This window comes from Prunus persica, chromosome G1 (genome assembly GCF_000346465.2).
Source record: "Prunus persica cultivar Lovell chromosome G1, Prunus_persica_NCBIv2, whole genome shotgun sequence".
Classification (NCBI taxonomy): Eukaryota; Viridiplantae; Streptophyta; class Magnoliopsida; order Rosales; family Rosaceae; genus Prunus; species Prunus persica.
The window spans coordinates 11,485,569-11,512,017 of NC_034009.1; the positions used below are offsets into that span (position 1 = coordinate 11,485,569).

The 26,449-nt window shown below is 34.8% G+C and overlaps 4 protein-coding genes across 4 annotated transcripts; 3 read left to right on the forward strand and 1 right to left on the reverse strand.

Annotated features, from left to right (window-relative positions):
• On the forward strand, positions 3,216 to 4,339 carry LOC18793214. The gene has a single exon (XM_007227216.2). It carries the CDS (start codon positions 3,448 to 3,450, stop codon positions 4,021 to 4,023), a length of 576 nt encoding a protein of 191 aa, XP_007227278.1. The 5' UTR covers positions 3,216 to 3,447; the 3' UTR covers positions 4,024 to 4,339.
• Positions 10,024 to 10,913, forward strand: LOC18793620. The gene has a single exon (XM_007223448.2). The coding sequence runs from the start codon at positions 10,100 to 10,102 to the stop codon at positions 10,676 to 10,678; it is 579 nt and encodes a 192-aa protein (XP_007223510.1). The 5' UTR covers positions 10,024 to 10,099; the 3' UTR covers positions 10,679 to 10,913.
• Positions 13,418 to 15,416, reverse strand: LOC109946659. The gene is made up of 2 exons (XM_020555135.1): positions 14,663 to 15,416; positions 13,418 to 14,330 (listed from the first exon to the last, which is right to left on the reverse strand). The coding sequence occupies exon 2, from the start codon at positions 14,096 to 14,098 to the stop codon at positions 13,421 to 13,423; it is 678 nt and encodes a 225-aa protein (XP_020410724.1). The 5' UTR covers positions 14,099 to 14,330; positions 14,663 to 15,416; the 3' UTR covers positions 13,418 to 13,420.
• LOC18789944 lies at positions 21,900 to 22,806 on the forward strand. Its single transcript, XM_020554589.1, has one exon. The coding sequence runs from the start codon at positions 22,057 to 22,059 to the stop codon at positions 22,660 to 22,662; it is 606 nt and encodes a 201-aa protein (XP_020410178.1). The 5' UTR covers positions 21,900 to 22,056; the 3' UTR covers positions 22,663 to 22,806.

Consider the following 26,449-nt stretch of genomic DNA (forward strand, 5'->3'; position numbering starts at 1 on the left):
GGTGCGGTTAATAGTATATAGGTTTATTGTATAGTTTCACACGCTTAATTGTTGTCAATAAGCCATATGCATACATTACAATATCAAATAATGTATTGTTTATTAAGAGCTCGTTTGGGACTGCTTCTTTAGAAAACACTTCTGTTCATAAGCACTTCTAACAAAAGCGTTTTTATTATAAAGTTGTTGAAAATTTCATAAAAAATTGACGTGTTTCTTGAAGAAGCACATGGCAGGTGCTTTTTCAAAAAGTGCTTCTATGGCCCAGAAGAACTAAATTTTTTTGCCAAACGCCATTAGAAGCGCTTTCGGTTGTTAGAAAGCGCTTTTAGCCCTTCCAGAAGCACTTCCAAATGTGCCCTAAGCGAATACTACTACTCTTACCACATTTATATATCACATTCCTAAACCACTTTATATGAAAGATAAAGTAGACACCACATCAATTAAAATTAATTTAACATTTTCTTTTCTTTTATGGTTTATTGATACTTTTTAATTGATGTGGTTGTCCATTTCATCTGCCACATAAGGTGATATGAGAATGAAGTATACAAATGTAATAAGAGTAATATTACTCTTATTAAACAGCCGTTGTATCTAGATCATACATGATTAGAGGCCATTGATAATAAATCAAATCTCTTATATAAAGAGTTCGTTAAAAAAGTAGAATTTTTTTTGTTAGAATACGATTTCGTAGGATTGAAACATAGACAATACAACTTAATTTCTCTATAGATATGACATGTTATGCATGCTAATTACATGCATTAATCATCCGATTTTGCGATTATTATTATACAAAGATCATTAGAGTGATTGAGTGATATAAGAGACAAATCATATATATTGTGAAATAGAAGGAAATTTTTTTGGCAAAAAAAAAAAAAGTAAAAGGAAAATTTAAGGAGTAAATGTATACCATTATTACTAATTTTCCAATTACAGTTATGCTTTTTGTGAAATAATTACATGAGGCATATGTATGGGATTATGTATTATAATATATAGGTATATAAAATCCTCAATGTTTTAGCCCTCCTCCTAAGAAAAAACCTCTCTAGCCACACATACCTTGACCACCCCTCTCCTCTCTCTCTCTCCCTCCTCTCTTTGATGCACAAATTCCCCTCCCCTCTCCTGCTTTTCCCTCTTTTGTCTTTTTATTTCCTTTCCACGAGAAAGACTTTCATGAAATGGAAATAACACTATTTTATTATTCTCAACCAATAACGCTATAATACGCATTGAAACTAAATTTTTCTCCCATCCCTCACCTCCTCTCCCTTCTTACTCGCCCCTCTCTTACATCCCACTCCTTATTAATTATATATATATATATATATGTTGCAGACGTAGGGTTCTAGCTTTTGATTTGTTTGGGGATGACGTGGCTACCTTTGTTGGTGGTTTTGCAAATCTTGGGTTTCAGCTTTTAATTTACTTAATGTGTTAATAATTTTTGTTTGTAATAAGTACGTAAATTCTTTTTGAGTTTGTTGCATGTTTGTAGTTTCTGTTTGTATTTTTTTACTTGTGAGATTTTAAAGATTATAGTTTGTGGCAAAGGACCCACTATTATAGTGGTTTAGAGCAATTGTTTCTCCAGGTAAGGCCCTGGGTTTGAGTCCTAGCATCAGTGTAGTGTGTGAGTTTATTATATTATTGCTCCTCTCAATAGGAGAGGTCCTCAAAAGAAATAAAAAAATAAAAATGGAGTAGTAGTTTTGTGAGTTGTGGTATATGCTAGACTTTTGCAGGCTTGCGAGTTTTATGTCAGAATTTATTTGGCCCTCTATGGCAATTTGTGGAGGTACACTTGTGTGCATGTTTTTAGTGGAGTCTTTTGTATTTGGATTAACTATTTGTGGTTATTGCGCTTCTGTATTTATAATAACCTTAAGTCGTTATCTGACTATTGTGGCTAATGATCTTTGTACCTGAATTATAAATACAATCTATCATCTTTATCTCCATTTTTTTTTTTTTTAAAAAAACCTCAATTTATGATTCGCTACACACGTTTTATTAAAACATGTATTTGTACTTATCTTACTGATGGTCAACAATATGTTATGTTCCTCTATCCTCCGTTTAGATGAGGGAAAATAACTTAGAATTTAGCTAAAAGTCGGAAATTTAAGAGGAGAAATTGACAATTCCATTATTTGGCAACTTAAGCGCGGAAAAAATCATGGAGATTGAGGCATCAAATTTCCGAGTTTAATTTCCACCAAAATAGGCATCATTTCACAATTTCCATAGTGTGGGAATTCATATTTTCCAGTGTGTCAAAACTTACATTAAAAAAAACCCGCCAAACTTTTCATAAAAAAATAAAAATATATATAAAAAACAACGCCAAACTTAAAAACAACGTCAAAAACCTATGAAACCCTAGACAACAGATTGGCTTGTCGTTTTATAAAAAAAACTGTGAGCCAGAGAAGTAAGGAGAATGAATTCTTCTTGGGTTACACGTCTCTCTGGATTAAGTTTGAAGGTTAGTCTTCAAGTCTTTCTCTCCTTCAATTTATATTTTTCTATTTTAGGGTTACCATGGGTTTTGTGATCTTTGCGGCACTATGGCTGGATTTTTGGGAAGTTTTAACAAAATACTCTATGCCCATGGATATTGGTGTGTGACTTGTGTTTATGGTACAACTCTGTAGTTCTTTGCTAGCTTTATCACTTTGTGTTATCGCCTTGCTCTGTAGTTGTTTGTTAGCTTTATCGCTTTGTGTGAGCCATTAGATATTGATTGTAAGCTGCACCAACTTGCCCGTAAGCTGCAACTTGGCCAAGGTGCTCCTTGATTCTTTGGGACCTGAATTAAGTCTTATGATAGTGATTCATTGATTTCATCATTTATTCCTATACTGTCAAATGCTGAAGCAATTGAAAAAAAAGAGAGTATGTTGCTGATGTTCATTGCACGTGGGGAGTGATTTGGTTTGCTAATATGCTTTGTTTGTTTAAGTTGAGTTATTTAGTTCATCAAACGATATGTTATTTTATACCTTGAGGAATACCTTCTATGTCGGTTATTAGTTTTTTTGTTCTTTCGAAATATTTAATTTATGTCATTTATAATTTACATGAGCTATCCAAACATTGAAATTTTCAATTTATGTCATTTACAAATTCGACATATATAAATCCAAACACTAAAATTTTCAATTGCTAGAAATTGAAATGACGGAAATCTAAATTCTGTCATTTTAAAATTTTATGTAATTTGCAATTCCTTCATCCAAACCGAGTGCTAAACTTTGTATTAGAAACGAAAATAAAGCGACTTGAAAGCAAGTGCTCTTCCATCACATAAACAAACCAATTCCCTCACTTTCTCTATAAATACAAGACACATTTTTTATACAAGAACCACAACACACAAAACAAAAGAACACTCTAAAACTCCCTCAAGAACACATTAATTCCCAAATGGGAGATTCTACAACCAGCAAGAAAACTGTCAACGACAGAGCATTAACAGGAGCAGGCAACCTCGTCAAAGTCCTCCCGACCGGCACCGTCTTCTTGTTCCAGTTCCTCAACCCTATCTTGACCAACAATGGCCAGTGCGCCGTCCTCAACAAATCCCTAAGCGCCATTCTCATCGCCATTTCCGGCTTGTCTTGCTTTTTTGCTTCCTTCACTGACAGTTACCCTGGCAGTGATGGAAAAACCCACTATGGGTTTGCAACAAGTACGGGTATTTGGCCCTCAAAAAATTCCGACTCTGTGGACTTGCCTGCTTATAAGCTTAGGCCTGGGGACTTTGCGCATGCCTTCCTTTCCTTGATTGTGTTTGCCGTTGTATCACTTTTGGACACCAACAGTGTCAGGTGCTTCTATCCAGGGTTTGAGTCCAGTGAGAAGGTTTTGCTGCAGGCGTTACCTCTTGTCATCGGTGCAGTTGCTAATGCTGTTTTCGTTGTGTTCCCTTGTACTCGCCATGGAATTGGATACCCCTCCTCATCAAGTTCTGATTCTTCACAAGACTCAGAGAAATCCTGAAGGAATTGAAGTATCTGTGCTTCTTTGTTTAATAAGTAGCCCTAATTTAGGACTCCTAAATATGACACTAGTGCTTGCTCACGCAAGTTAATAGCTTTGTTTTCGTAGTCAGCGGCGGTGGTGACAAAAAAGGACCTCCAGATATAAAATGAATGGATGGCAAGATTATAAGGAAGAAGGAAATTACAAAAATGGTACTATTTTATTTTAATTTGGAGTCACGATCTTTTTGGGGTTTTTTTATATATAGTTTTATGTATGGTTTTCAGTGTTGCTTGTTTGAAGTTACATTGTTCAATTTAACCTATTACAGCAACCTCATTCCTATATTATCTCAGACACTGAGAGAGAGAGAGAGAGAGAGAGAGAGAGAGAGAGAGAGAGAGAGAGAGAGAGAGAGAGAGAGAGAGAGAGAGAGAGAGAGAGAGAGAGAGAGAGAGAGAGAGAGAGAGAGAGAGAGAGAGAGTTCCTTTTCGGGTATTTATTTGGTTGTGAAAGTAGATGGGATATTGAATGTTGGTGTTGACATCGGACAAGCCTTTAACACAAGCAGGTTTTAAAGTCGAGTCCTGAATAGAAGTTGAGGCCCTACAAACCAACACAACTAGAAACGTCTTGGTGTCAACAATTTGCTCACTCTGTATATATATAACATTTGTTATACATATAGAGTGCTGCTATTTCCACCCACCTGTCCTATTTTCTCACTAACTATGTAAATTTGAAAAATTAAAATCCTACTTTTCCACCCACCATTATTCCTAAAATACCCTTTAATTATTAATTCGACCAAACACCATCAACTCCAAGTTAAAAACATAAAAATTTTAACCCAAAAAAGATAAAAATATATTCATCTTCTTCATGTGTTTTCAACATCACGACCTTACCCTACCATATTAATATTCTCATCAACCCCTTAGTAGTATTGGTGGCTTCACAACCGCGACACCACCACCACAACAACATACAACCAACAAGACTACAATGGATTTTTAATTGAAGTGATGTTATATGGAATAAGGACCCGTATGTGGGTTAATCAGACTAAAAAATCTTTAAAATGGAATAAAATTAAAGGACAATTTGGCCTCTATTATCAACACCTACCAACCCTGACACAATATTAAAGGTGGAGTTGAGAATTTGATTTGAATTTTTTTTTAAAAACTTTTCAAAGGATTAGGATGGGTAGATCAATGCTCGCTGAATTTGTTGAGGTCAGGAAGATGGAAAGAATATGGAGAGTAAAAGAAAAAAATTATTTTCTTTTTAAAATTTGTTTTATTTTTAGGGTTTTAGAAGTCATTTTACATAGGGATAAATTTGTCTTTAAATTTTTTAAAATAAGGTGGGTGGAAAAATATGAGATGGGTGAAAATAGCAGCACTCTACATATATTATACACATGAAAAAAAATTGGGACCCCTAAAAAATTAGATACCCTGTACGATGGCACCACTTGCACACCCTCAAGGCCACTCCTGATCTTCACCCCCTGAGGCTTTGTATGGAGGCGGGAAGATGATACCATTGTGAACTAAAGTAGCCCATTTTTCCTGCCCATCATTAGAGCTTGGTGTCACTGTCACGTTTGTCGATTTACAATACTTTGAAAACTTCGAAACTTTTTGGCCCTTCTTGATCGTTTTCTTGATTGAAGATGAACCCACTTTCGTCACCTTTTTTTCGCTTTGACGTGACTTTCTTAGCTCGAGCAGCAATCGTAATGAAGTCATCATCCTCTTCTTCCTTCCTTACCTTTGCTTCTTTTTTGGCTGACACCTGCTTGTTCTTTGCAGAAGTAGAAGAATCTAAGACAACCATTTTAACCTTGGAGTGCTTTGTAGAACGACAAACCAAGGCATCCCATGCAATATTCACTATAAAAAAAAAAGGCAACAATTATCATTATTTAGTGAGGTGACTAAAGCCTTTAGTTACCCCTACATTAGTCACCACATGTCACCAAATAATAGTAACTGTTGCCACTTTTTTTTTTTTTGGGTAGTGATTTCAACTTTCGGAGCCTCTGCAATGGATAGCAGGGACGTGCACTTTTCAAGTGAGTGCACCTACCTCTCTCTCAATTTAGGGTTCAACGAAATAGATTGAGGATGTGGAAGGGGGTGGATTTATGGTATTGAGGAATCAATTGAATCCTCTGTGGTCCTGTAAGCCCAGAAAATATAGGTTTTATTTCAGACAAAATGGGGTATATTCAATTAAGAGTTTAAAAGAGTTCAAAAGTCTAGGTGTATTCAATTAAGATTTCAAAAGAGTTTGTAAAAGTTTGGGTGTATTCAATTCAGATTTTTAGTGATTTAAAAAAAAAAATCGAAATCTAAGTGTATTTAATTATGACTTTTTAGAAGTCAAACAAAGTTTAGATGTATTCAAAAAGTTATTTATTTTAAAGGAATTAATGAGTTGCTCGATTTCGTGAGAATTTAAAGCGGTAAGTATAAAGAGAAACGGTCATGACAAATCTTATGTCAATCCTAAAAACGTGCTCTATGCTTTCTAGAATGTGTGTGCTTGTTAAGTGGATGTGAAAAAATTCTTCTCTTTTTCTATGCTTTCATATGTGTATGATCTTTGATACCCATCTTCTTGAAATCGTATGGTTGATAGTCATTGAATAGTTGTTGTACATCATATATATCCATGTATACAGAAGCATCCCAATTATTTTTTCTTCTTTTTTTATTTTTTATTTTAGTTGTGGGTAACCATAGCGTCGTTTTCTGTACAGTATATATATGATGGCAAACCATGGCCAGATATATAGGTAACTAATTAAATATTTACTAGCTCCAGGATTAGATATATATAGAGTAAGCAAACCATAGCGTTGTTTTGCATGGCGTCTTTTTCCGTACATAATATCATATGTATATATAGTAAGCATTCCTTTTTTTTTTGGTTATGCATTTTCCTTCTTTATTTGTCTATTAGTTGTTGTTATTCGGTTTTGTTTATGTACAATATATATGTGTGATGGCAACAAATATATACAACAATGTCTATATATATATATTTATATAGTCCACGCCAAAACAAAAGGAAAAAAAATAAGACACCTCCATTTCCAATTGGACTTGGTTAGATATATTTAATTAACTTTAACGTATGCCCCTTCATTTCTATATAAGACATAATTTTCTGCGTCATGAGTGTTGTTTTGATGAATTTCCTATTGAAAGGGACAAGATACTTATACGTTTTTATGCATTTATAATTATAGTTTACTTATTATTTTTTTGTTATGGATTAACTTTTATATTTTTACTTTTGTTCATTTTTCATAAACATGCACACATAATTTCTTATTTGGTTGCACATTTGAACAAAACAAATGCTCTTTTTTTATATTTTCTTTTGATGTTATTGTTTGGACGTTCTGTTTTTGTAAAGGTACTTTTCTATTTTGAAAATCTGAAAAAAACGATACGGATTTCAAAAACAGAACGTCCTTCATCACGGCATACATCGTCGCAAACCTGCACTTATAAACTTACATCATCAAGGAATTATAATATACACAAAGCAAGAAATATATAGATCATCGAGAGAGTGAGAGACAGAGACCTCCTCTTGTATGGAAGTGGGAAGATGACACCATTGTGAACTAAAGTAGCCCATTTGTCCTGCCCATCATTAGAGCTTGGCGCCACGTTTGTCGATTTAGAATACTTTGAGAAATTCGAACCTTTTTTGCCCTTCTTGATCGTTTTCTTGATTGCTTTTGTTTATATTTTTTTGCTTTGTCATTGCCACAGATGATTTATTATCTGACCTGACTTTCTTAGCTCGATCGGCAATTGTAATGAAGTCATCCTCCTCCTCTTCCTTTGCTTCTTTTTTGGCTGACACCTGCTTGTTCTTTGCAGAAGTAGAAGAGTCCGAAACTTTTGGCCTTTTAACTGAAGACTGCTCAGAGACATTGGCCTCATCTAGAGGCCTCTTACCAGAGACAAGAGAAGAAGTTTTCTTCTGAGGTTTCGGCTTCATTCGAAGCCTTGATGATAAAGGTTTGTAATCCTCTTCCGAATCAATAGAAGTCTTACTTTCTTCTTCAACAGCGGCAGGCTTAATCTGTTCTGATAGCGGTTCTGACTGACCCTCTAATGAAGCTGATGCTTTTGAATTGGATACTGGTGAGGTCCTGGCAGATGAAGTTGAAGCTTCTGGGCTTGATAATGGAGATTTTACTGGTGATGATTTGGTTGATGGAACCATCTTACCCTTTTGCAACACTCGAGTTTGGACCTTGTGTATTTAGATGCATGCAATCCTTGTTGTCTTCTCTATAAGTTTTCTTTATATTATCAAAAATTCAATAGCCGCGTAGATAACGAGAAACAATAACTAACTGACAAAAATTAGAGCAAGTTAGGATCGGGCCATAAAGCCTAGGTAACGGTTTTTAGGTTAGGTTGGGCTTATGTTTACAAACCTACCTGTAAAATACAAATTCTATTATTTCAAATTCATCTATGATATAAGTCAAAGAGTCACAAATAGTCCTTGTGATTTGAGGGAACTGTAACTTTAGGTATTGCGGTTTGAATTTTGTTGATTTTACTCATGTTATTTACTTTTGTTAATGATTTAAGACAAATATTCCATTTCCGCCAATTTTTATAACTTGGGTGACTTGTAGCCCGTGCAACCAACTCCCGCATCATCACTAGTAGACTCAGAAATTTTTTAGCTGAGATGCAATACTGACTAAGTATGAAAAATGGTTTTTCGAAATAATCATTTTCTCAAGATAATTTTTGCCGGCTTTTATTCCTTACACATCAAATAAGAAAACTTAATTTTATGGGATTTTAATATGAAGTATATATTGACTTAATGTGCCATCATTTTTAGCATAAATTGCATTTTGCACTAAAACCGATTTATCATATTTTGATTTGGTGGGAATTTGATTTTCTAGTATTTTTATTTGAATCCAAATGGGGGGTACTTTCATATTTACATTATAAACTTAAGTAAATGAAATAATATAAAAATAAATGAAAGAAAAAGAACAAAGACAAGCGAGAGGCACCTCCTTGCACCTTAATAGGTCCGCCACTGCGCCGGTATTCCTAGTCAATCACATATGATCATTTATTTTAACTTTATCATATGACAATGTATAATTAGTTAATTAATTTAGAATACGCTCACTGTGGTATTCCGTTACATAAAAATTATTCTCCTAACACAGAGATCGTTCATCTAATAAGTCTCTATATCATGTACGGGACCAAAAAAGATAATGTAATTCCACACATGTGCAACATCTAATATGTTGATTCCATACTAAAAAGATAATATATATACATATATGTTGATTCCTTGCCCAAACAAACAAAGTTTATTTTATTTTATTTTAAAATATCGGCCTTGTTTAAGACGACCATGGCATGGTTGTTCAACTTTTTTTTCTTCCCTTTATTTATTGGTAGTAGATAATATACATATATCACTCTATATTCTATATTAGGAGGAATTTTAAGGTATGTTGATTCCTTGCCCAAACGAACAAAGTTTGTTTATTTATTTAGAAATATCGGATTAAGACTGACCATGGCATGATCGTTCAACATTTTTTTCCTTTATTTATTTATTGTTAGTAGATAATATACACACATCACTCTATATTCTATATCAGGAGGAATGTTAAGGGAAGTTGTCTGAGGGAGGTTAGGTGACTGTCAACAATAGATTTATGTCCATGAAAAAGTCTTGGGGTGAGGATGTTGCCCTATGCATTAGCGTATATAGGTGTATTGAATAGTTTGACACGCTCAATTTTGTCTACACACGCTTCATTAAAACATATATTTGTAGTTATCTTGTTGATGGTCTTTGGAGTACCACTAAATTCAACAATATGTTATGTTCCTCTAAGCTTTGTATTAGAATCGAAGTCCGGCCTTTATAAAATAAAGCAACTTGAAACCAATTCCCTCACTTTCTCTATAAATACAAGACATATTTGTTTATACAAGAACCACAACACACAACACAACAAAAGAACACTTTTAAACTCCCTCAAGAACACATTAATTCCCAAATGGGGGATTCTACTACCTCTTCCTCCAAGAAAACTGTCAACGACAGAACATTAACAGGAGCAGGCAACTTCATCAAGGTCCTCCCGACCGGCACTGTCTTCTTGTTCCAGTTCCTCAACCCTGTCTTGACCAACAATGGCCACTGCGCCGTCCTCAACAAATCCCTAAGCGCCATTCTCATCGCCATTTCCGGCTTCTCTTGCTTTTTTGCATCCTTCACTGACAGTTACACTGGCAGTGATGGAAAAACCCACTATGGGGTTGCAACAACTAAGGGTCTTTGGCCCTCAACAAATTCCAAATCTGTGGACTTGTCTGCTTATAAGCTTAGGTTTGGGGACTTCGTGCATGCCTTCTTTTCCTTGATTGTGTTTGCAGTTGTATCACTTTTGGACACCAACAGTGTCAGGTGCTTCTATCCAGGGTTTGAGTCCAGTGAGAAGGTTTTGCTGCAGGCGTTGCCTGCTATCATCGGTGCAGTTGCCGGTGCTGTTTTCGTTGTGTTCCCTTATAGTCGCCATGGAATCGGATACCCCTCCTCAATTTCTGTTTCTTCACAAGACTCAGAGAAATCCTGAAGGAATTGAAGTATCTGTGCTTCTTTGTTTAACAAGTAGTCCTAAATATGACACCAGTGCTTGCTCACGCAAGTTTATGCTTTTCATTGTTTGTTTAGTAGTTTGCCAAAGTTTGATTAATTTCTTCTGTATCGATCCATCTGGAATGTATGTAACAAGTTTCTATTGTTCACTAAAATTTCCATTTATGAATTCTCAAGTACTTTAATAGGAAAGGCACACAATGTTTTAATTTCTTCCTCTTGTTGAGGAGTTAAGTTGACTGGTTCCCCATTGTAGAGCATCTTTACCCCATGAGGGCTTGTATGGAGGTGGGAAGATGACACCATTGTGAACTAACGTAGACCATATTTCCTGCTCATCATTAGAGCTTGGTGCCACGTTTTGTCGATTTACAATACTTCGAAAACTCTGCCCTTCTTGATCGTTTTCTTGATTGAAGATGAACCCACTTTTGTTACCTTGTTTTGCTTTGACCTGACTTTTCTCACTATGCCAAATTTTACTTTATACCACACCACATAGGCATCGATAAACCTTAAAACCGATGCTGTTAGTATCTTAGGTATCGATTTTATAATTAATAAGACTAAAAAAGTATAAAGGCATCAACACAAATTTTTGAGGTTTCTTACCGATGCCTTTGATTATATTTTAGCATTGCATCTATGATATATTATACTGATGCGTAAAATGGTTTTCAAGAATTTTGTTTTTAAGTGAAACATTTTGCACCGATGCCAAAACCATGTTGACTGCTACAGTGATATTTTTGGCAAAAATTTTGTACTCCCTTGCAAATATTTCAGACTCCCTCTTGTATTTTTGTGGCCAAAAATTGAACTCTCTCATCCCTCTCGCGAAACGCACACTGCTCCCTCACAATTTCACTCTCCCTAAAAAAATTTCAGATTTCCCCCAAAAATTTCAATCTTCCTCATGAAAATTTCACCCTACACGCCCTCAATTGCAATCAAACTCTCTCTCTCTCTCTCTCTCTCTCTCTCTCTCAGCTTTTGCAATAGCAAGGTTAGGGTTTCAGTTTTCTAAACATTTCTTTTCGTAATTTGAAACTCTTCATCTCCTTATTTCAACAGATTTTCGTACCCCTCATTTATAAGTTAATGTGTTATTTGAAGGGGGGGGGGGGGGGGGGGGGGGGTTAACTAATGACATCCGTTGAATTTGGAAATATCTCCAAATAGTTGTAATGGATGTAGGAACTAATTTAGAAACTTAGTTGAAATTAAATATTAAATTTCACATTAAAGTATTAGTAATCTATTTTTGAATTAATAGTGTTTTTCTTCTATGAATTACGATTAGTAATCTATTTAAAGTATTAATAATTTAAATTCAATATTAAATTTAGGAATTAATGTTGTTTTCTTTTTTTGAAAAAGACCAGTATTCTTTTTTATTATAGTTTTATGAATAATAGTGTACATACTAATTATGTTGAAAAATAATTTGATAATCTATTTATTGTTTTATTTTTAAAACATTTTTTTAATGAACTTATTTTTTTCTCCAAATATTGTACCTATTTTTTTTTTCTTTATTACTTGTTTTATGAAAAATAATTTGATCATCTTTTTATTGTTTGTTTTACGAAAATAATTTTTTTTTTTAAATGAGCCTATTTTTTCTCTCAAAATAAGGTACCTATTTTTTTTTTCTCTAATAATGTACCTAGTAAAACAATTTACCTAGTATTATTTTTTCTCTCAAAATAATGTTCCTATTTTTTCTCTAAAAATAATGTACCTATTTTTCTCTCAAAATAATGTACCTGTTTTTTTTTCTCTAATAATGTACCTAGTATAATGAACCTATTTTTTTCTCTAAATAAGGTACCTTTTTTTTCTCTAATAATGTATACCTAGTAAAACAATTTACCTAGTATAATGAACTTATTTTTTTCTTCTAAATAATGTACCTATTTTTAATTTATAAAAAATGTGCATAAATTTCAATTATACAACGTACCTATCTTCTATAAATTAATGTGTACCTATTTTTAATTTATGAAAAATGTACGGAAATTTCAATTACAAAGTAATTGACCTATTTTTGTTAATTTTTTTTGGGTAAATAATATACTTATATTTTTATACGTATATATTTATATTTATATTTTTCATATGTACATTATTGGATATGTAATTTACATATTTTTTTTATTTGCAATTTTAAAGAGCCATATGTTAGAGGGAATGGCAACCAAAAGAAATGGGGGGATTGATATGTTATTAATAGGGAGTTTTAATTACAATTATGGAAATTAATGAAATGCTTGGAATAAATTATATATATAATACGAAGTCTGAGGGCAAGGATGTAAAAACATAGGAATACTACGATCTCTTATATCTTACTAGTCATTTAAGTTTGAAATTGGATTTTACACATAGATTTATAGAATGATGGGTATATGTTTAGGAAATAGAAATTGTAGGGACCTATATTGGACAAGCCCTTTTTTTTATTGGCATGTATTCCTGTAGAAATCCCCCCATAAAAAGTTATACTAACAATAAAAGTTGAAATAAACAAACCAAACAACTTTCTTAAATAAAACTACAAAAAACAAAAGTTCAAATCTCAAAGTCTACTCATCATCATCATCATCATCATCATCTCCTGCAGCGCTCTCGGGCTGACCTGGCATCTGGAGGTGGGTCCAAATGGCATCAATGGAGGAGCTCATCCGCTGCATCCGCTGCATCTGCTGGTATTGGATCATTTGCATGTCCCAAATGGCTCGGAGACTGGGGTCCCATGCGGAAGTGTCGACACTGGGAACAGGTGGGAATGGCAGGGATGATGTCGGCGTATGCGGCTGCGGTGGAGGCATAGAGTGCAGCACTGGAGCTGGTCTGGTAGCATCGCGCCGCTGAGAAATACTCTTAGACCCATGGGCTTAGCAATTATATCATTGGAGCGAACCCGAACACCAGAGTCTGTGCAAATCATGCTTACAAGGCAAGGATAATAGATAATATGTTTCTTTCGTGCACAATCCTTTAAACGTTCAAAAATAATGTCCCCTACGGGTAGGGGAAAAGTTCCCTCATGCAAAATTTTAAGGATTTTGACCCCTATAATGGGAATTTCTGACCTTTGGCCCGATGGGTAGATGTTGTGGCGCACAAAGCTCCACAAAATGGCAAAGTAGGGTGTCAACTTACCCTGAGTGAGGACAGTCTTTTTGGTTTGAGATGCAAAGGCAGTAGGGTCAGCATAGAAAAGCCTTTCAGCTGCGTCTTGCAAATTAAAATCTCTACCCAAATAGCGGTTCCATTCACCAGTATCCTCCCCAGGCAAGTTAAGAACATCAGAGATGATGGAAGGGGAAAGGTCAACATTTTTGCCTCGAACCTTAATGGGCACAGTTTGGTTGTCTCTAGGCTCCACCATAGGGAAAGCAGCATAAAATTCTTGCACAATAGACTCATTATATTTTCTATAGATACACGCTAAAGGTAAGAGGTTTCTGTTCCTAAGAAGGTGTTGGACTTGAATAAGTCCAGTGGATTGGATGGAAGGACTAAGGTCTAGGTTACGCTCCGTAACCACAGATGCAGTCCGATTGAGGTGCACTTCGTGAGGAAGATGCACCCTTATTTGCAACCTTTTTAGCTCTAGACATCTAAGGAAATAAATAAATAAATATGCACAAAGCAAGAAAAAAAAAAAATTGTGCCACAATTCCCAAACATTCAAAATGCCACCATAAAATCACAATGCCACAGTGCATAAATAAACAACAATATTAACAAGAATTATCAACGTAAATGAGATAGAGAGTGAGAAAACATACCCAATTGAGCAAACCCACACCACAAGAGAATCAACAAACCAAAACCAAAAAGAGAAGGAAAGAAAAACAAAATTAACACGAAGTTAGATACAAAAACAAGTAAAGGAACGAAATAGAGCAAGAAAATCAAAGAGAAACACCAAGAAAAATTCGAGAATTACCTTGGTGGAGGTGAAACCCTAACTCAAAATCCCCTAGAATTGAACAAAACACTTGAAATTTCAAGGAATAGATGCCAAAAACGGATTTTACTCGAAAAATCAAGTGAGAAAAGTGTGATTTGAGTGAAGATTGGAGTGGGTTGTGGGAGATTTAGAGAGAGAGAGAGAGAAGAGAACAAAAAATCGAAGTGTTGAGAGAGGGAGAGAGGGGTTCTGTCGCTGCGAAGAATAAGAAATGAGGAGAGAGAAGAGAAAGAAAGAAAAAGGGGCGGGAAAATTTTTTGCGCGTCTGACGACCGGTCTTTGTTCAGATTCAAAGAGAGACACGACCGGTCTCTTGGAGCGAGTGACCGGTCTTTTTTGGACAAATTATCAGCGACCGGTCGTGCATAAAAAATTTGTCGTCTCTTTTTCCTTTTTTTTCTCTTTTTTAATTTTTTTTTAAAAAATAGACCGGTCGAGTCGAAAAAGAAACCAGTCTTTTTAAGAACGACCGGTCGTTTTTACACAGAATAATTTTTTTATTAATTTTTTTTTTATAACTTACCTTCCCAACTCAGTTTTGCACCCCAGCAGGTACGTCAATGAAGTGGAGCACTGTGAAGACCTGTATTTTTTTGAAAATATATGAAGAATAAATATTTTGCTGCCTATTTAGTTATATATTTAAATTAGTATGCTGGAGGTGGCTATTTCTATTAAATTAGTTGATGCATTACCATGCATTTGGACAGCTCATGCTTACAATTTGGTGACTAGGCTTTATCTTAGCTTGAGGAGGAGTTTATAAGTTCAATAGGTGACATAGCCTTCGGAAATATATCTCCTGGCGTTGACACATATCAGCTTATATAGAAGAGTGGCGACCAAGTTATCTTTTTGTATGATAAGATAATGGTCTTTGTTATTATCCTCTCCATTGTTACTGCCATCTCATCACCTATAAATAGGAGTGTTAATAAGGAAGAGATATCATGCAGGCAGAGAGAGAGAGAGGTAAATGGGTTTTCTTGTCAATTTATTTTAAGGGCTCTTATTGTCGAGGTGAGTGGTTTATGTAATGTGTTCTAAAAGTTCTTATTTTGTGATAAAATATGAAAACCATGAATTATCGTGGATTTGTTCATATCTCTCTATTTCAAGTCAAGCATGTCTAATTTGATGCAACCTTTCATACTATATATATATTGATTGGAATATTTGTGAATTACATATTATTCATAGAACATGAGAACTTCAATGTTAGGGTGTCCGAGGGATAGATGTACCACACGGGGACATAGGGCAATGAGGCCAATAGGGGTCATGTGTTTGGTTACATGCTATGAAGGATAACCGAGATATGAAGGGATGATGTGATATGATCTGGATTGGTGTACCATTTCATGATATTTTCTAGAGTGTGTAAAACAGAATTGCTTGACTGTCACATTACATAATCTATTCACTGAGCGGTGGTTGCTCATTCCTCACCCTGTTTAATTTTTCAGATGAATTAATGGGCAAGACAATGACTAAATCGATTGAGGTTGAATTAGATAAGAGTAATAGAGCTTTATTTATTTATTGTAAAGTTGTAAGATTTTGGATCTATTTTTATAAGAGAAGTTTATTTTAAACTCATATTTCGACTTCTTTTTATTTTATTTTACTTTCTCACGCATCGAGCTCGGGATTTTCGCCGACCCCCGGATCCGGGGCACTACAAGCACTTCCTCTTCTTGATTCAAAACATTATCATGGTGGATTTTCAGCCTATGCCCGTTAACCTTGAACTCATTTCCCGTGCTAACTTGCTGGATATCAACTGCACCATGGGGATAAACATGAGTAATAACATATGGGCCAATCCAACAGATCGAAGCTTACCTGGAAAGAGCTTGAAACGAGAGTTAAAGAGTAATACTCTTTGCCCCCAAATGACTTTCTACTTATATGCTTATCATGATATGCCTTTGTTTTCTCTTAGATTTTGGCATTCTCATATGCATCATTTCGGAGCTCATCCAATTCACTTAGTTGCAACCTTCTATGATCTCCTGCGTCCTTCATGGCGAAGTTATACTTCTTGATTGCCCAAAGAGCTGTGTTCAAGTTCAACAGGAAGATGACAAGGTTTACCAAAAACTAAACGAAATGGAGACATACCTATCGGAGTCTTGTAAGCGGTTTGGCTGGCCCATAGAGCATCATTGAGGCGCATAGACCAATCCCTGTGAGACCAACGGTCTTCTCGAATATATGTTTCACCTCCCTGTTGGAAATCTCCACTTGTCCACTGGTTTGAGGATGATACGGTGTTGACACCTTGTGTGTTATGCCATATTTCTTGAGGAAGGCCTCAAATGATCGGTTGCAAAAATGGGATCCTCTGTCACTAATGATAGCCCTTGGTGTTCCAAACCTAGAAAAGATACTGGCTCGAAAAAAGCTAAGAACAACTTTAGAATCATTAGTCTTGGTTGGAATTGCTTCCACCCATTTTGAAACATAATCAACTGCAAGAAGAATAAATAGATTGTTGAAAGATGAAGGAAATGGTCCCATGAAATCTATTCAACAATTAGAATTGGATTTAAAGGCATTTGATTTCGAGATGATATGTTACCCATCCTTTGACACCGATCGCAAGATAGACAGAATGTTGAGGCATCTTTGATGAAGCTTGGCCAATAGAATCCACTTTGCAAAACTTTCAATGCCGTCTTCTTGGCTCCAAAGTGGCCGTCACATGCATCCGAGTGACAAAATGTGATTACGGAGTGAAATTCAGTTTCGGGTACACATCGCCTAATCACGGAGTCTGAGCAATACTTCCACAAATATGGATCATCCCACGCATAGGACTTGGCGGTTTTCAGCAATTTGTCTTTTTGCCCTCTTGATAAGTCCTTGGGTATATTTCCTGTAGCAAGAAAATTGATAATGTCAGCATACCACGGGTCAGAAATTTGTATTGTAAAAAGTTGCTCATCAGGAAAGAATTCAGGAAGAGGAAGAGTGCCTTCTTTGGTATTGAAGTTAGTGATCAATCGGCTAAGGTGGTCAGCTAACACATTCTCTGATCCCTTCTTATCTCTGATTTCTATATCAAACTCTTGGAGCAACAAAACCCACGTATCAATCTCGGTTTGCATCCTTCTTTGCCAAGAGATATTTCAAAGTTGCATGATCAGTAAAAACAATTACTTTAGAGCCTATCAAATACGAACGAAATTTCTCTAAAGCAAAAATCACAGCTAAAAGCTCTTTCTTAGTAGTTGAATAGTTCAACTGAGCATCATTAAGGGTACGGCTTGCATAAGATATGGCATGCAATCTCTTCTCAACTCTTTGTCCCAATACAGCTCCAACTGCAAAATCAAAAATATTTTTAATACTGCTACTGCCGATAGATATCACAGATCCAGTAGATATAGCCCTGCTGATAGATATATCACCGCCGATAGATATAACATCATCTTGTACATCTGCAACATCTGCCAGCTCCTGGTCCATAAAGACTGTTCTTGGTTACCAAGCCATGTCAAAACGGCCCAGCACCAACACTGCCTAAAGCTCACCTGGTGGTTTGAAGATACTTTCCCAAAAATCCAAAATTTCTTAGCTCGAGCGGCAATCGTAATGAAATCGTCATCCTCTTCTTCCTTCCTTACCTTACCCTTGCTTCTTTTTGGGCTGACACCTGCTTTTTCTTTGCAGAAGTAGAAGAATCTAAGACAACCATTTTAACCTTTGAGTGCTTTGTAGAACGACAAACCAAAGCATCCCATACAATATTTCAACTTTCTGAGCCTCTGCAATGGATGACAGGGACGTGCACTTTTCAAGTGAGTGCAACTACCTCTCTCTCTCAATCCAGGGTTCAGGATGTGGAAAGGGGTGGATTTATGGTATTGAGGAATTAATTGAATCCTCTATGGTCTTGTAAGCCCAGAAAATATAGGTTTCATTTCAGACAAAGTTTTTAAGCAACACTATGCCAAAAAAGGCCTTTAGCCTATTTCCCTAAAATACCGTGGTATTCAAGCCTGTTGCCTATTACTATGTAATAGGCAACGGATATTATTTATGGCCTTTTTTTTATACTTACAACATCGGATATTTAGTAAACTCCGATGCGTAAGGATTTCCATGTGCTAAAAAAACGTTGACTTCTGACGCCTACACTTAAAACAGCATCAGTGGTTTCAAAAGTGAGGAGGCTAAAAAGGTGTTACAACATCAGTGATATCGCTTATACTGATGCGTATTATCAATTACAATATCGCAGAAACAAGTAGTGTTGTTGCAAATTATGTTATATGTCATCGCTTTTTCTATTTTGCGGACGTGAAAAGCTTCCAATAGCACTGGTTGTTATATAAATACTAATGCTACTTCTAATACTCCTTTGGTACGATACAATACCGTACTGAATATCTCTTCATTCTGAATAAAATAGTATGAAATCAGTATGGTACGATATGCAAGACTTAAAATTCTAGATATGAGATTCTATATTCTCAAACAAAAAGAAACAGTTGACCCAAAGAAACAAAAGGATACATTGCCCAAATTACTCGTAGTAGCTAAAGTAGACCTGAACAACAGTAGCCCATCTGATTAAGAAAAAGACTCAGAGTAGCCCAAACAGACCTCAACAGCCCAAATATACAATAGATAACAAAGTTTTTGGTCAAGAAGACTTCTTCCCATGAATACATACAAAAAATGTCATCTTCCTTCACAATTTGGTTTTATGACGATTGGAGAATATATTTGTTGTTCTGACATTGTACTCAATACCTTTACAGCTTTGCTCAACCATCATCTGCTCATTTCATTGATTATAATTGAGAGAAATATACCAAATTTAGCAACTCCCTATGGGCCTAATGTTCAAAGCAAGCAAGCAAAAGAAAGTTGTTAATGTATTACCGAATTAAAATTTGGCTTCCTGCTTACTCCAAAACCCATGAAGTTTGCATGTTGCAAGTCCAACAAGAATATTGGTCGAGATTCGAGAACTATTCATGCACTGCCGAAAAAGGAAAAAAGATATGAAATTAAAATCATCACCGAAATGAGTAAAACTTCTCTACCAGCCTAAGAACAGGTGAGAAAAACCTACCTACCACACTGAGATACCACCACAAAGTTACTTACGTATTGTCATTTGATTTAACTTTTCTACAAGATAATATTTGATTGATTTGAAATACCGTTACAATGACATTCTGATTGTTTAAAAATTATTCTTCAATATCATGTACGTCATTGACCCAAAAAAAGAAAACTGCATACCACCAACTCATGATATTGTAAGTCCAAACATGTGCAACATCGATATGTGTTGACTACTTGCTTGCCCAAACAAATGAGTTTAATTTCCTTGAGATATCGGACTGTTGTCAAGGCATGGTTTTTCAACATTTTCAAAATTTATTTATTGCTATATTAGGAGGAATATAAGGAAAGTCGTCGGAGCGTGGGTAGACAATTGTCAACAGTAAACTTATGTAGATCCCACAATCGATTCTATTCACAAAAAAGCCTTGGGTAGAGTTATTGTAGGAGGTAAGAAACTCGTAAGGGGTGAACTCATGTGACACCAAATGCAAGGGTCCTACCTCTTGTGAGTATGTTGCCCTAGGCGGCAATCCTACTTACGATTTTCTCATTGCCCACACTCTGATTGATATATTATAATTGTTCGATCATACGAAACGCGAATAAATGTTAATTCGTGACATAATTCATTAATATGTTGGTATGTCAGTTAACCCTACCAAAGTTCTCTTTTTTACTATTCTTCATTTGACTAGCAACTTGCATGCGTATTATATTGGTTTATTATATCTTTGAGTTTGACACGCTTAATAATATACCCATATGCATATTACGTACAACTCAAACATTGATTGTTTATTCAATCCTCCTTGCATATCTGGGTCATGATGCCATTAATGGATGATGAATGAATCAAATCTCTATGACATGAGGGGTTCATATTGCAAGTTTGTTGTGGAGAGTTCATTAAAAAGTAGATTGTCATTTACAATTCACTTAATTTCTCCATAAATATGACATGTTATGCATGCTAATTACATGCATTAGTCATCCAATTTCGCGATCATTATTTAACGGGGTCATTAGAGAAAGTGAGTGAGTGATATGTGAGACAAATCATATATGCATGCTATTCGTACGTTGTGAAATAAAAGACAATTTAATAAAGATTAAGAGTAAATGTATACATTATTAAGTTCCCAATACAATTTATTCCAAGTATATTAGCCTCTTTGTATACGCTTTCATATATGCAAGACGTCTTTTTTCAATTACGGGCGCTACACGGGACTTATCATACTTTTTATTTATTTTTTTATGCAGAGGGATTGAGAGAGGTAACCTTAAACCGTATATTAGCCTATTTGAAAAGAAGACTTGTGTGTCTAATTTCTAGGGAGAAGAAATTATTATAAATAATAATAATTAAAATAAAAAAAAGATAATTAATGTCAAAATAAAAATCAATCATTTCAACCTAATCTTCATCATCATATGTACTAAATCTTATAAATAAATAAATTAATTAATTAATTTCACATGCATGCATCACCACCACTTGTGCTATCTACTTCTTTGGACTTCATCTTCCGTCATTCATTGATATTATATTTGAGACTTGGCATGCTGTATTCTTCTGGCTGTGAAATCTTAATTGATAACTTCACAATGCAATTGGACTACCTTTGTTGTTCCTTTTTTATCGTGAGTTACAAAATAGGAATAATGTAAAAAAAAAAAAAAAAAACTATCAGAAAACACTTCTCCCCATAGCCGTTATTCCATCTTCCCCGACCTGTTTCCCTCTTCGTCGTCAATCCCTGCTCCTTCATCCATAGAAAGCCGCACCATCTCAGAACAGTGTTGTTTTAAACAACTTTGTTGTGTTGGTCTGTACCTTTCTCTGACTTCGGTAGTTGGAATGGTGGATGGATGGGTGTTTCTGATGACTCATTCACAATGACTGTCCCATCCACAAGAACTTTAAAAAAAAATTGAAAGGCATAGAGGGAGAATTAGATATTAGATATTGAAATTGGGTTGTTAATGTGTCGATACAGAGAAAATCCAAGCAGAGGATCCGTATCTTTATCCTGTTTCTCTAAGCTTGAATTAGAAACGAAGTCCGGCCTTCCTAAAAGTAAAAGCCACCTTTCCAAATAAACACGACAAAACCATTTTTCAATTAACGTGAAAGCAAGTACTCTCTTTCGTCACATAAACAAACCAATTCCCTCACTTTATAAATATATATATACGACATATTTTTTTTCAAGGAACCACAACACAACACAACACAAAGAACACTTCCAATAACTCCCTCAAGACACATTAGTTCCCAAATGGGGGGTTCTACTAGCACTTCCTCCAATACAGTGTCATTGTTAACAACCAAAAAGAAAACTGTCAAAGACAAAACATTCACAGCAGCAGGCAACCTCATCAAGGTCCTCCCAACCGGCACCGTCTTCTTGTTCCAGTTCCTCAACCCTGTCTTGTCCAACACTGGCCACTGCGCCACCGTCAACAAATTCCTAAGCGCCATTCTCATCGCCATTTCAGGTTTCTCTTGCTGTTTTGCTTCCTTCACTGATAGTTACAAGGGCAGTGATGGAAAAACCCACTATGGGGTTGCAACAGCTAAGGGTCTTTGGCCCTCAAGAAATTCCAACTCCGTGGACTTGTCTGCTTACAAGCTTAGGTTTGGGGACTTTGTGCATGCCTTCTTTTCCTTGATTGTGTTTGCAGTTGTATCACTTTTGGACACCAACAGTGTCAGGTGCTTCTATCCAGGGTTTGAGTCCAGTGAGAAGGTTTTGCTGCAGGTGTTGCCTCCTGTCATCGGTGTAATTGCCTGTACTGTTTTCTGCGTGTTCCCTAATCATCGCCATGGAATCGGATACCCCTCCTCAAGTTCTGATTCTTCACAAGACTCAGACAAATCCTGAAGGAATTGAAGTATCTGTGCTTCTTGTTTAAATATGGCATTAGTGTTTGCTTAATTTCTTCTGTATCGATCCCTTTGGAATGCATGTATACAAGTTTCTATTGTGCACTAAATTTTCCATTTATGAATTATAACTTGATCTCAATTCTCAAGTAGTTTAATAAGAAAGGCACACATGTGTTATGCCATTAGATAAGTATTGGACGTTGAAATTAACAAAAAAAACTTAGAATGCATTACATAGGTACAAAGTCTAACAGTAACTCTAAACACATTCTTCAAATTATAATCCTTGCCACTAACAATACGTTCTACAAGAAATTGGATCTTCTACATACTGCAGATCATACATAATTAAACCCATTTTCGTGTAAATGTCGACGCCATAGGCATTATATTCTTACATCAGCAAACGATCCATCTAGAAGGTTAGAAGATGAATTCTCATTCTCATCAAAGAAACCATTAGAAGCATGTTCTTTTCTGCGCAAAAACTTCATCTTGTCTGTTTTACAGGTTTATCTGCCACAATAAAAACTTGTTTGATACCTATCATGGGTGGGGAATTTCATAAGTTGTGCACGAGAAGGATCGTAAAAGTTGTGCAAAATTACACCTACATGTGGTGGGCATAAAAGAGATACTAAATTGAGCTTAGACCAATAAAATTCATTTTTAATCACCCACAACCCTTTCCTTTATTTTTCTATTTAAAATACCCAATTTTTTTAAATAAAACCCGATGACTAAGATCAAAGTAAGCAAGTTACCTAATCTAGCTTAAAATCTGATTTATTCTATTTTTCGGATTCCAAAACTACCCTTATTTACAAGTTAACATGTTATGTGGGCGTGTAACTAATGACACACGTTAAATTTGGAAAGATCTTCAAATGGTTGTAATGGATGTAGGAATTAATTTTGAAACTTATTCGAAATTAAATATTAAATTCAACATTAAAGTATTAGTAACATTTTGGTTTATTTAATAATTTTTTATTATTGTTTTCCTTTTATGAATTATACTACTAAATCTATTTTATTATAGTTTAATGAATAATAGTGTACATTCTAATTATGTTGAAAAATATTTTAATAATCTATTTATTGTTTGTTTTATGAATTTTTTTTTTTTTAAATGTACCTATTTTTTCTCTAAATAATATACCTATTTTTTTTCTCTAAATAATGTACCCTTTTTTCTCTGAATAAAGTACCTATTACTTGTTTTATGAAAAATATGTATATATTTTTAAATGAACCTATTTTCTCTCTCCAATAATGTACCTATACACATTTATAGGTATATTGTAAAATAATTTACCTATGGGTAAATAATGTACCTATATTTTCTATAAATTATTGTGTACCTATTTTTAATTTATGAAAAATGGATGGAAATTTCAATTACAAAGTAACGGACTTAGTTTTTTTTATTTTAATTTTTTGGTAAATAATATACCTATGTTTTATTTAAATAATATATTTATATTTTATACATATATATTTATATTTATATTTTTCATAGGTACATTATTGGATATTTAATTTACATATATTTTTTTGGTTGGCAATTTTAGGGGGCGATATGTGAGAGGGTAACAACCAAAAGAAATGATATGCTATTAATAGGGAGTATTAATTATAATTATGATAGTTAATGAAATGCTTGAAATAAATCTATATATATAAAATAAAATGCAGAGAATGGTGAAACATTCAAAATACTAGAAAATACCCTTGGTTAATTCAAACATTAAGAATTGAAATTATTAATTAAATGGGAATAATATGGTAAATTCACATTTTTTTCATATTAAAAAAATAAATTTTAAAACAAAATCAAATAATAGGTCATACTTTTTTGGAACATAACTACCCATGTTATATTTTCTTAATTCTAAAAATAAAATAAAAAATAAAAAAGAAAACCAATTGGCACATGCGTGAGCATGTGCCAAGAGGCTAGTTATAAATAAAATATGAAGTTTAGTGGCAATGATGTAAAAACATCGGAATACTTGGTCATTTAAATCTGAAATTGGGTTTTACACATAGATTTATAGAGTGATGAGTATATGTCTAAAAAATAGAAAATATAGGGACCTATATTGGACAAGTCCTAAAAAAAAATATTCTCTAATTTCGCTAGGGTGTTGGTTATCAGGTTAAAATCACTTTCTATTGAAGAGTAAAATAATCAATTTAGAAAGAAAGGAGTTTGTCTTGTATCAATACTAAAATCTTATACTGGTATGCCAGTCAAAGTTCAAACAATTTTGGTCATCAAGGAAAGTTAAATAATCTTATTTACTAATACTTGTTCTAATTTTCAGACTTCAAAATTAAAGGCCTACCTAATCCCACTTTTCCCCTCTCATCAGTTGAGCTAAGGCCTAGTGGACACCAGATAAAGTGACACCATAAGACTCCAAGAATTTATATTCCTAAGATGGATTCTAGAAGAAGGGAAAAATGATGTCCAACCGAGATTTTAGAAGAAAGGATACATTTAAATTTTAATACTTGTTGACAATATGCTTCTCTTTTATACATTCTTGAATACTTTAAAATTATTTCAAAATATATGGATTTGTGTTTATGAGATACACATAGTCCAATTGAGAGTAATTATCGGTGAATGCTATGAAACGAAAAAAGTCTCACTTTGATGTAGTAGACATCAAACTGGATTACCTCTACAATTTTGTAACTATTTTCCTTTATGGCTTTAGGGCATATATATTTCTAAACACCAGAGCTTTGAACATGCAGGGGAACTTATACAGTGGCTGGCTTTTGGCCTATGGAGGATTTGGAAGTGTAGGAATGAGGGGATTTTTGAAGGGAAATCAATTGATCCCGAAGATGTTGCCTTATGGTCGAAGCAAGTTCCAGAGTTCAGGGAGATGCAAGCGTTGAAACAATTACAACAATGTGACATGGGCCATGGACAATGAAGCAATATGGTTTGCTAATTGAGGGTTAGCGCATACTTTGAGAGGAGGTGTGGGTTGGGTGTGACGTGATCAATATGGTTTGCTAATTGAGGCTGGGGCGTTGGAGACTTACGTTGTTAATCTGCACCGATGGTGGAGGCTCTTGCGATCAGGGAGGCTATGACAGATGTGCGGCTAGTGGCATTAACAATTTAGAAGTGGTATCTGATTCTCAATCTATATCGCAATGCTGAACTGAATGGGAAGGTGGCGGTTGAGGCTGCTTTGGATGGGATCGGGTTTGACATTAGGGAGCTGGGCCTACAATTAGGAAACGTGAGATGAGGTTTATGTATGCACCACGGGCATGTAACCAAGCTCCTTATTTGGTGGCATGTAATGATCCACTACACCAAATTACAGCTTTTACGACTTGACATTTACGGCAGGTTTTTTTGTACATGTCATTAATAATTGATATTTACGGTATATGACAAACAATGCCTTAAAAAGATAGTAAAGCGTGTCGTTAATAACTTACATTTACGGCATATGAAAACACGCCTTAAAAGGATAATTTCTGTGTCTTTTAACGGCGTTATTGTAAATACATTGTGAATGCAAATTATATATATATATATATATATATAATGACGTGCGACTGAGTACGTCGTAAGTTGTAATTCAATTTTATTTTTGCCGAAACTCCCCAATATATTTGCAATTCGCTAAAAATATAAGATTTTAAAAAAAAAATTCCTTGTTTTATTTTTCATTCAAATGTGACGTTCGAGCAAAGCTGAAAGACTATTGCTCCACTTCTCTCTCCATCTCCCTCTCTCACAATTT

Coding starts and splice junctions, on each gene's coding strand:
- LOC18793214 (XM_007227216.2), top strand. CDS start 3,448: ATGGGAGATTCTACAACCAGCAAGAAAACTGTCAACGACAGAGCATTA.
- LOC18793620 (XM_007223448.2), top strand. CDS start 10,100: ATGGGGGATTCTACTACCTCTTCCTCCAAGAAAACTGTCAACGACAGA.
- LOC109946659 (XM_020555135.1), bottom strand. CDS start 14,098: ATGGTGGAGCCTAGAGACAACCAAACTGTGCCCATTAAGGTTCGAGGC.
- LOC18789944 (XM_020554589.1), top strand. CDS start 22,057: ATGGGGGGTTCTACTAGCACTTCCTCCAATACAGTGTCATTGTTAACA.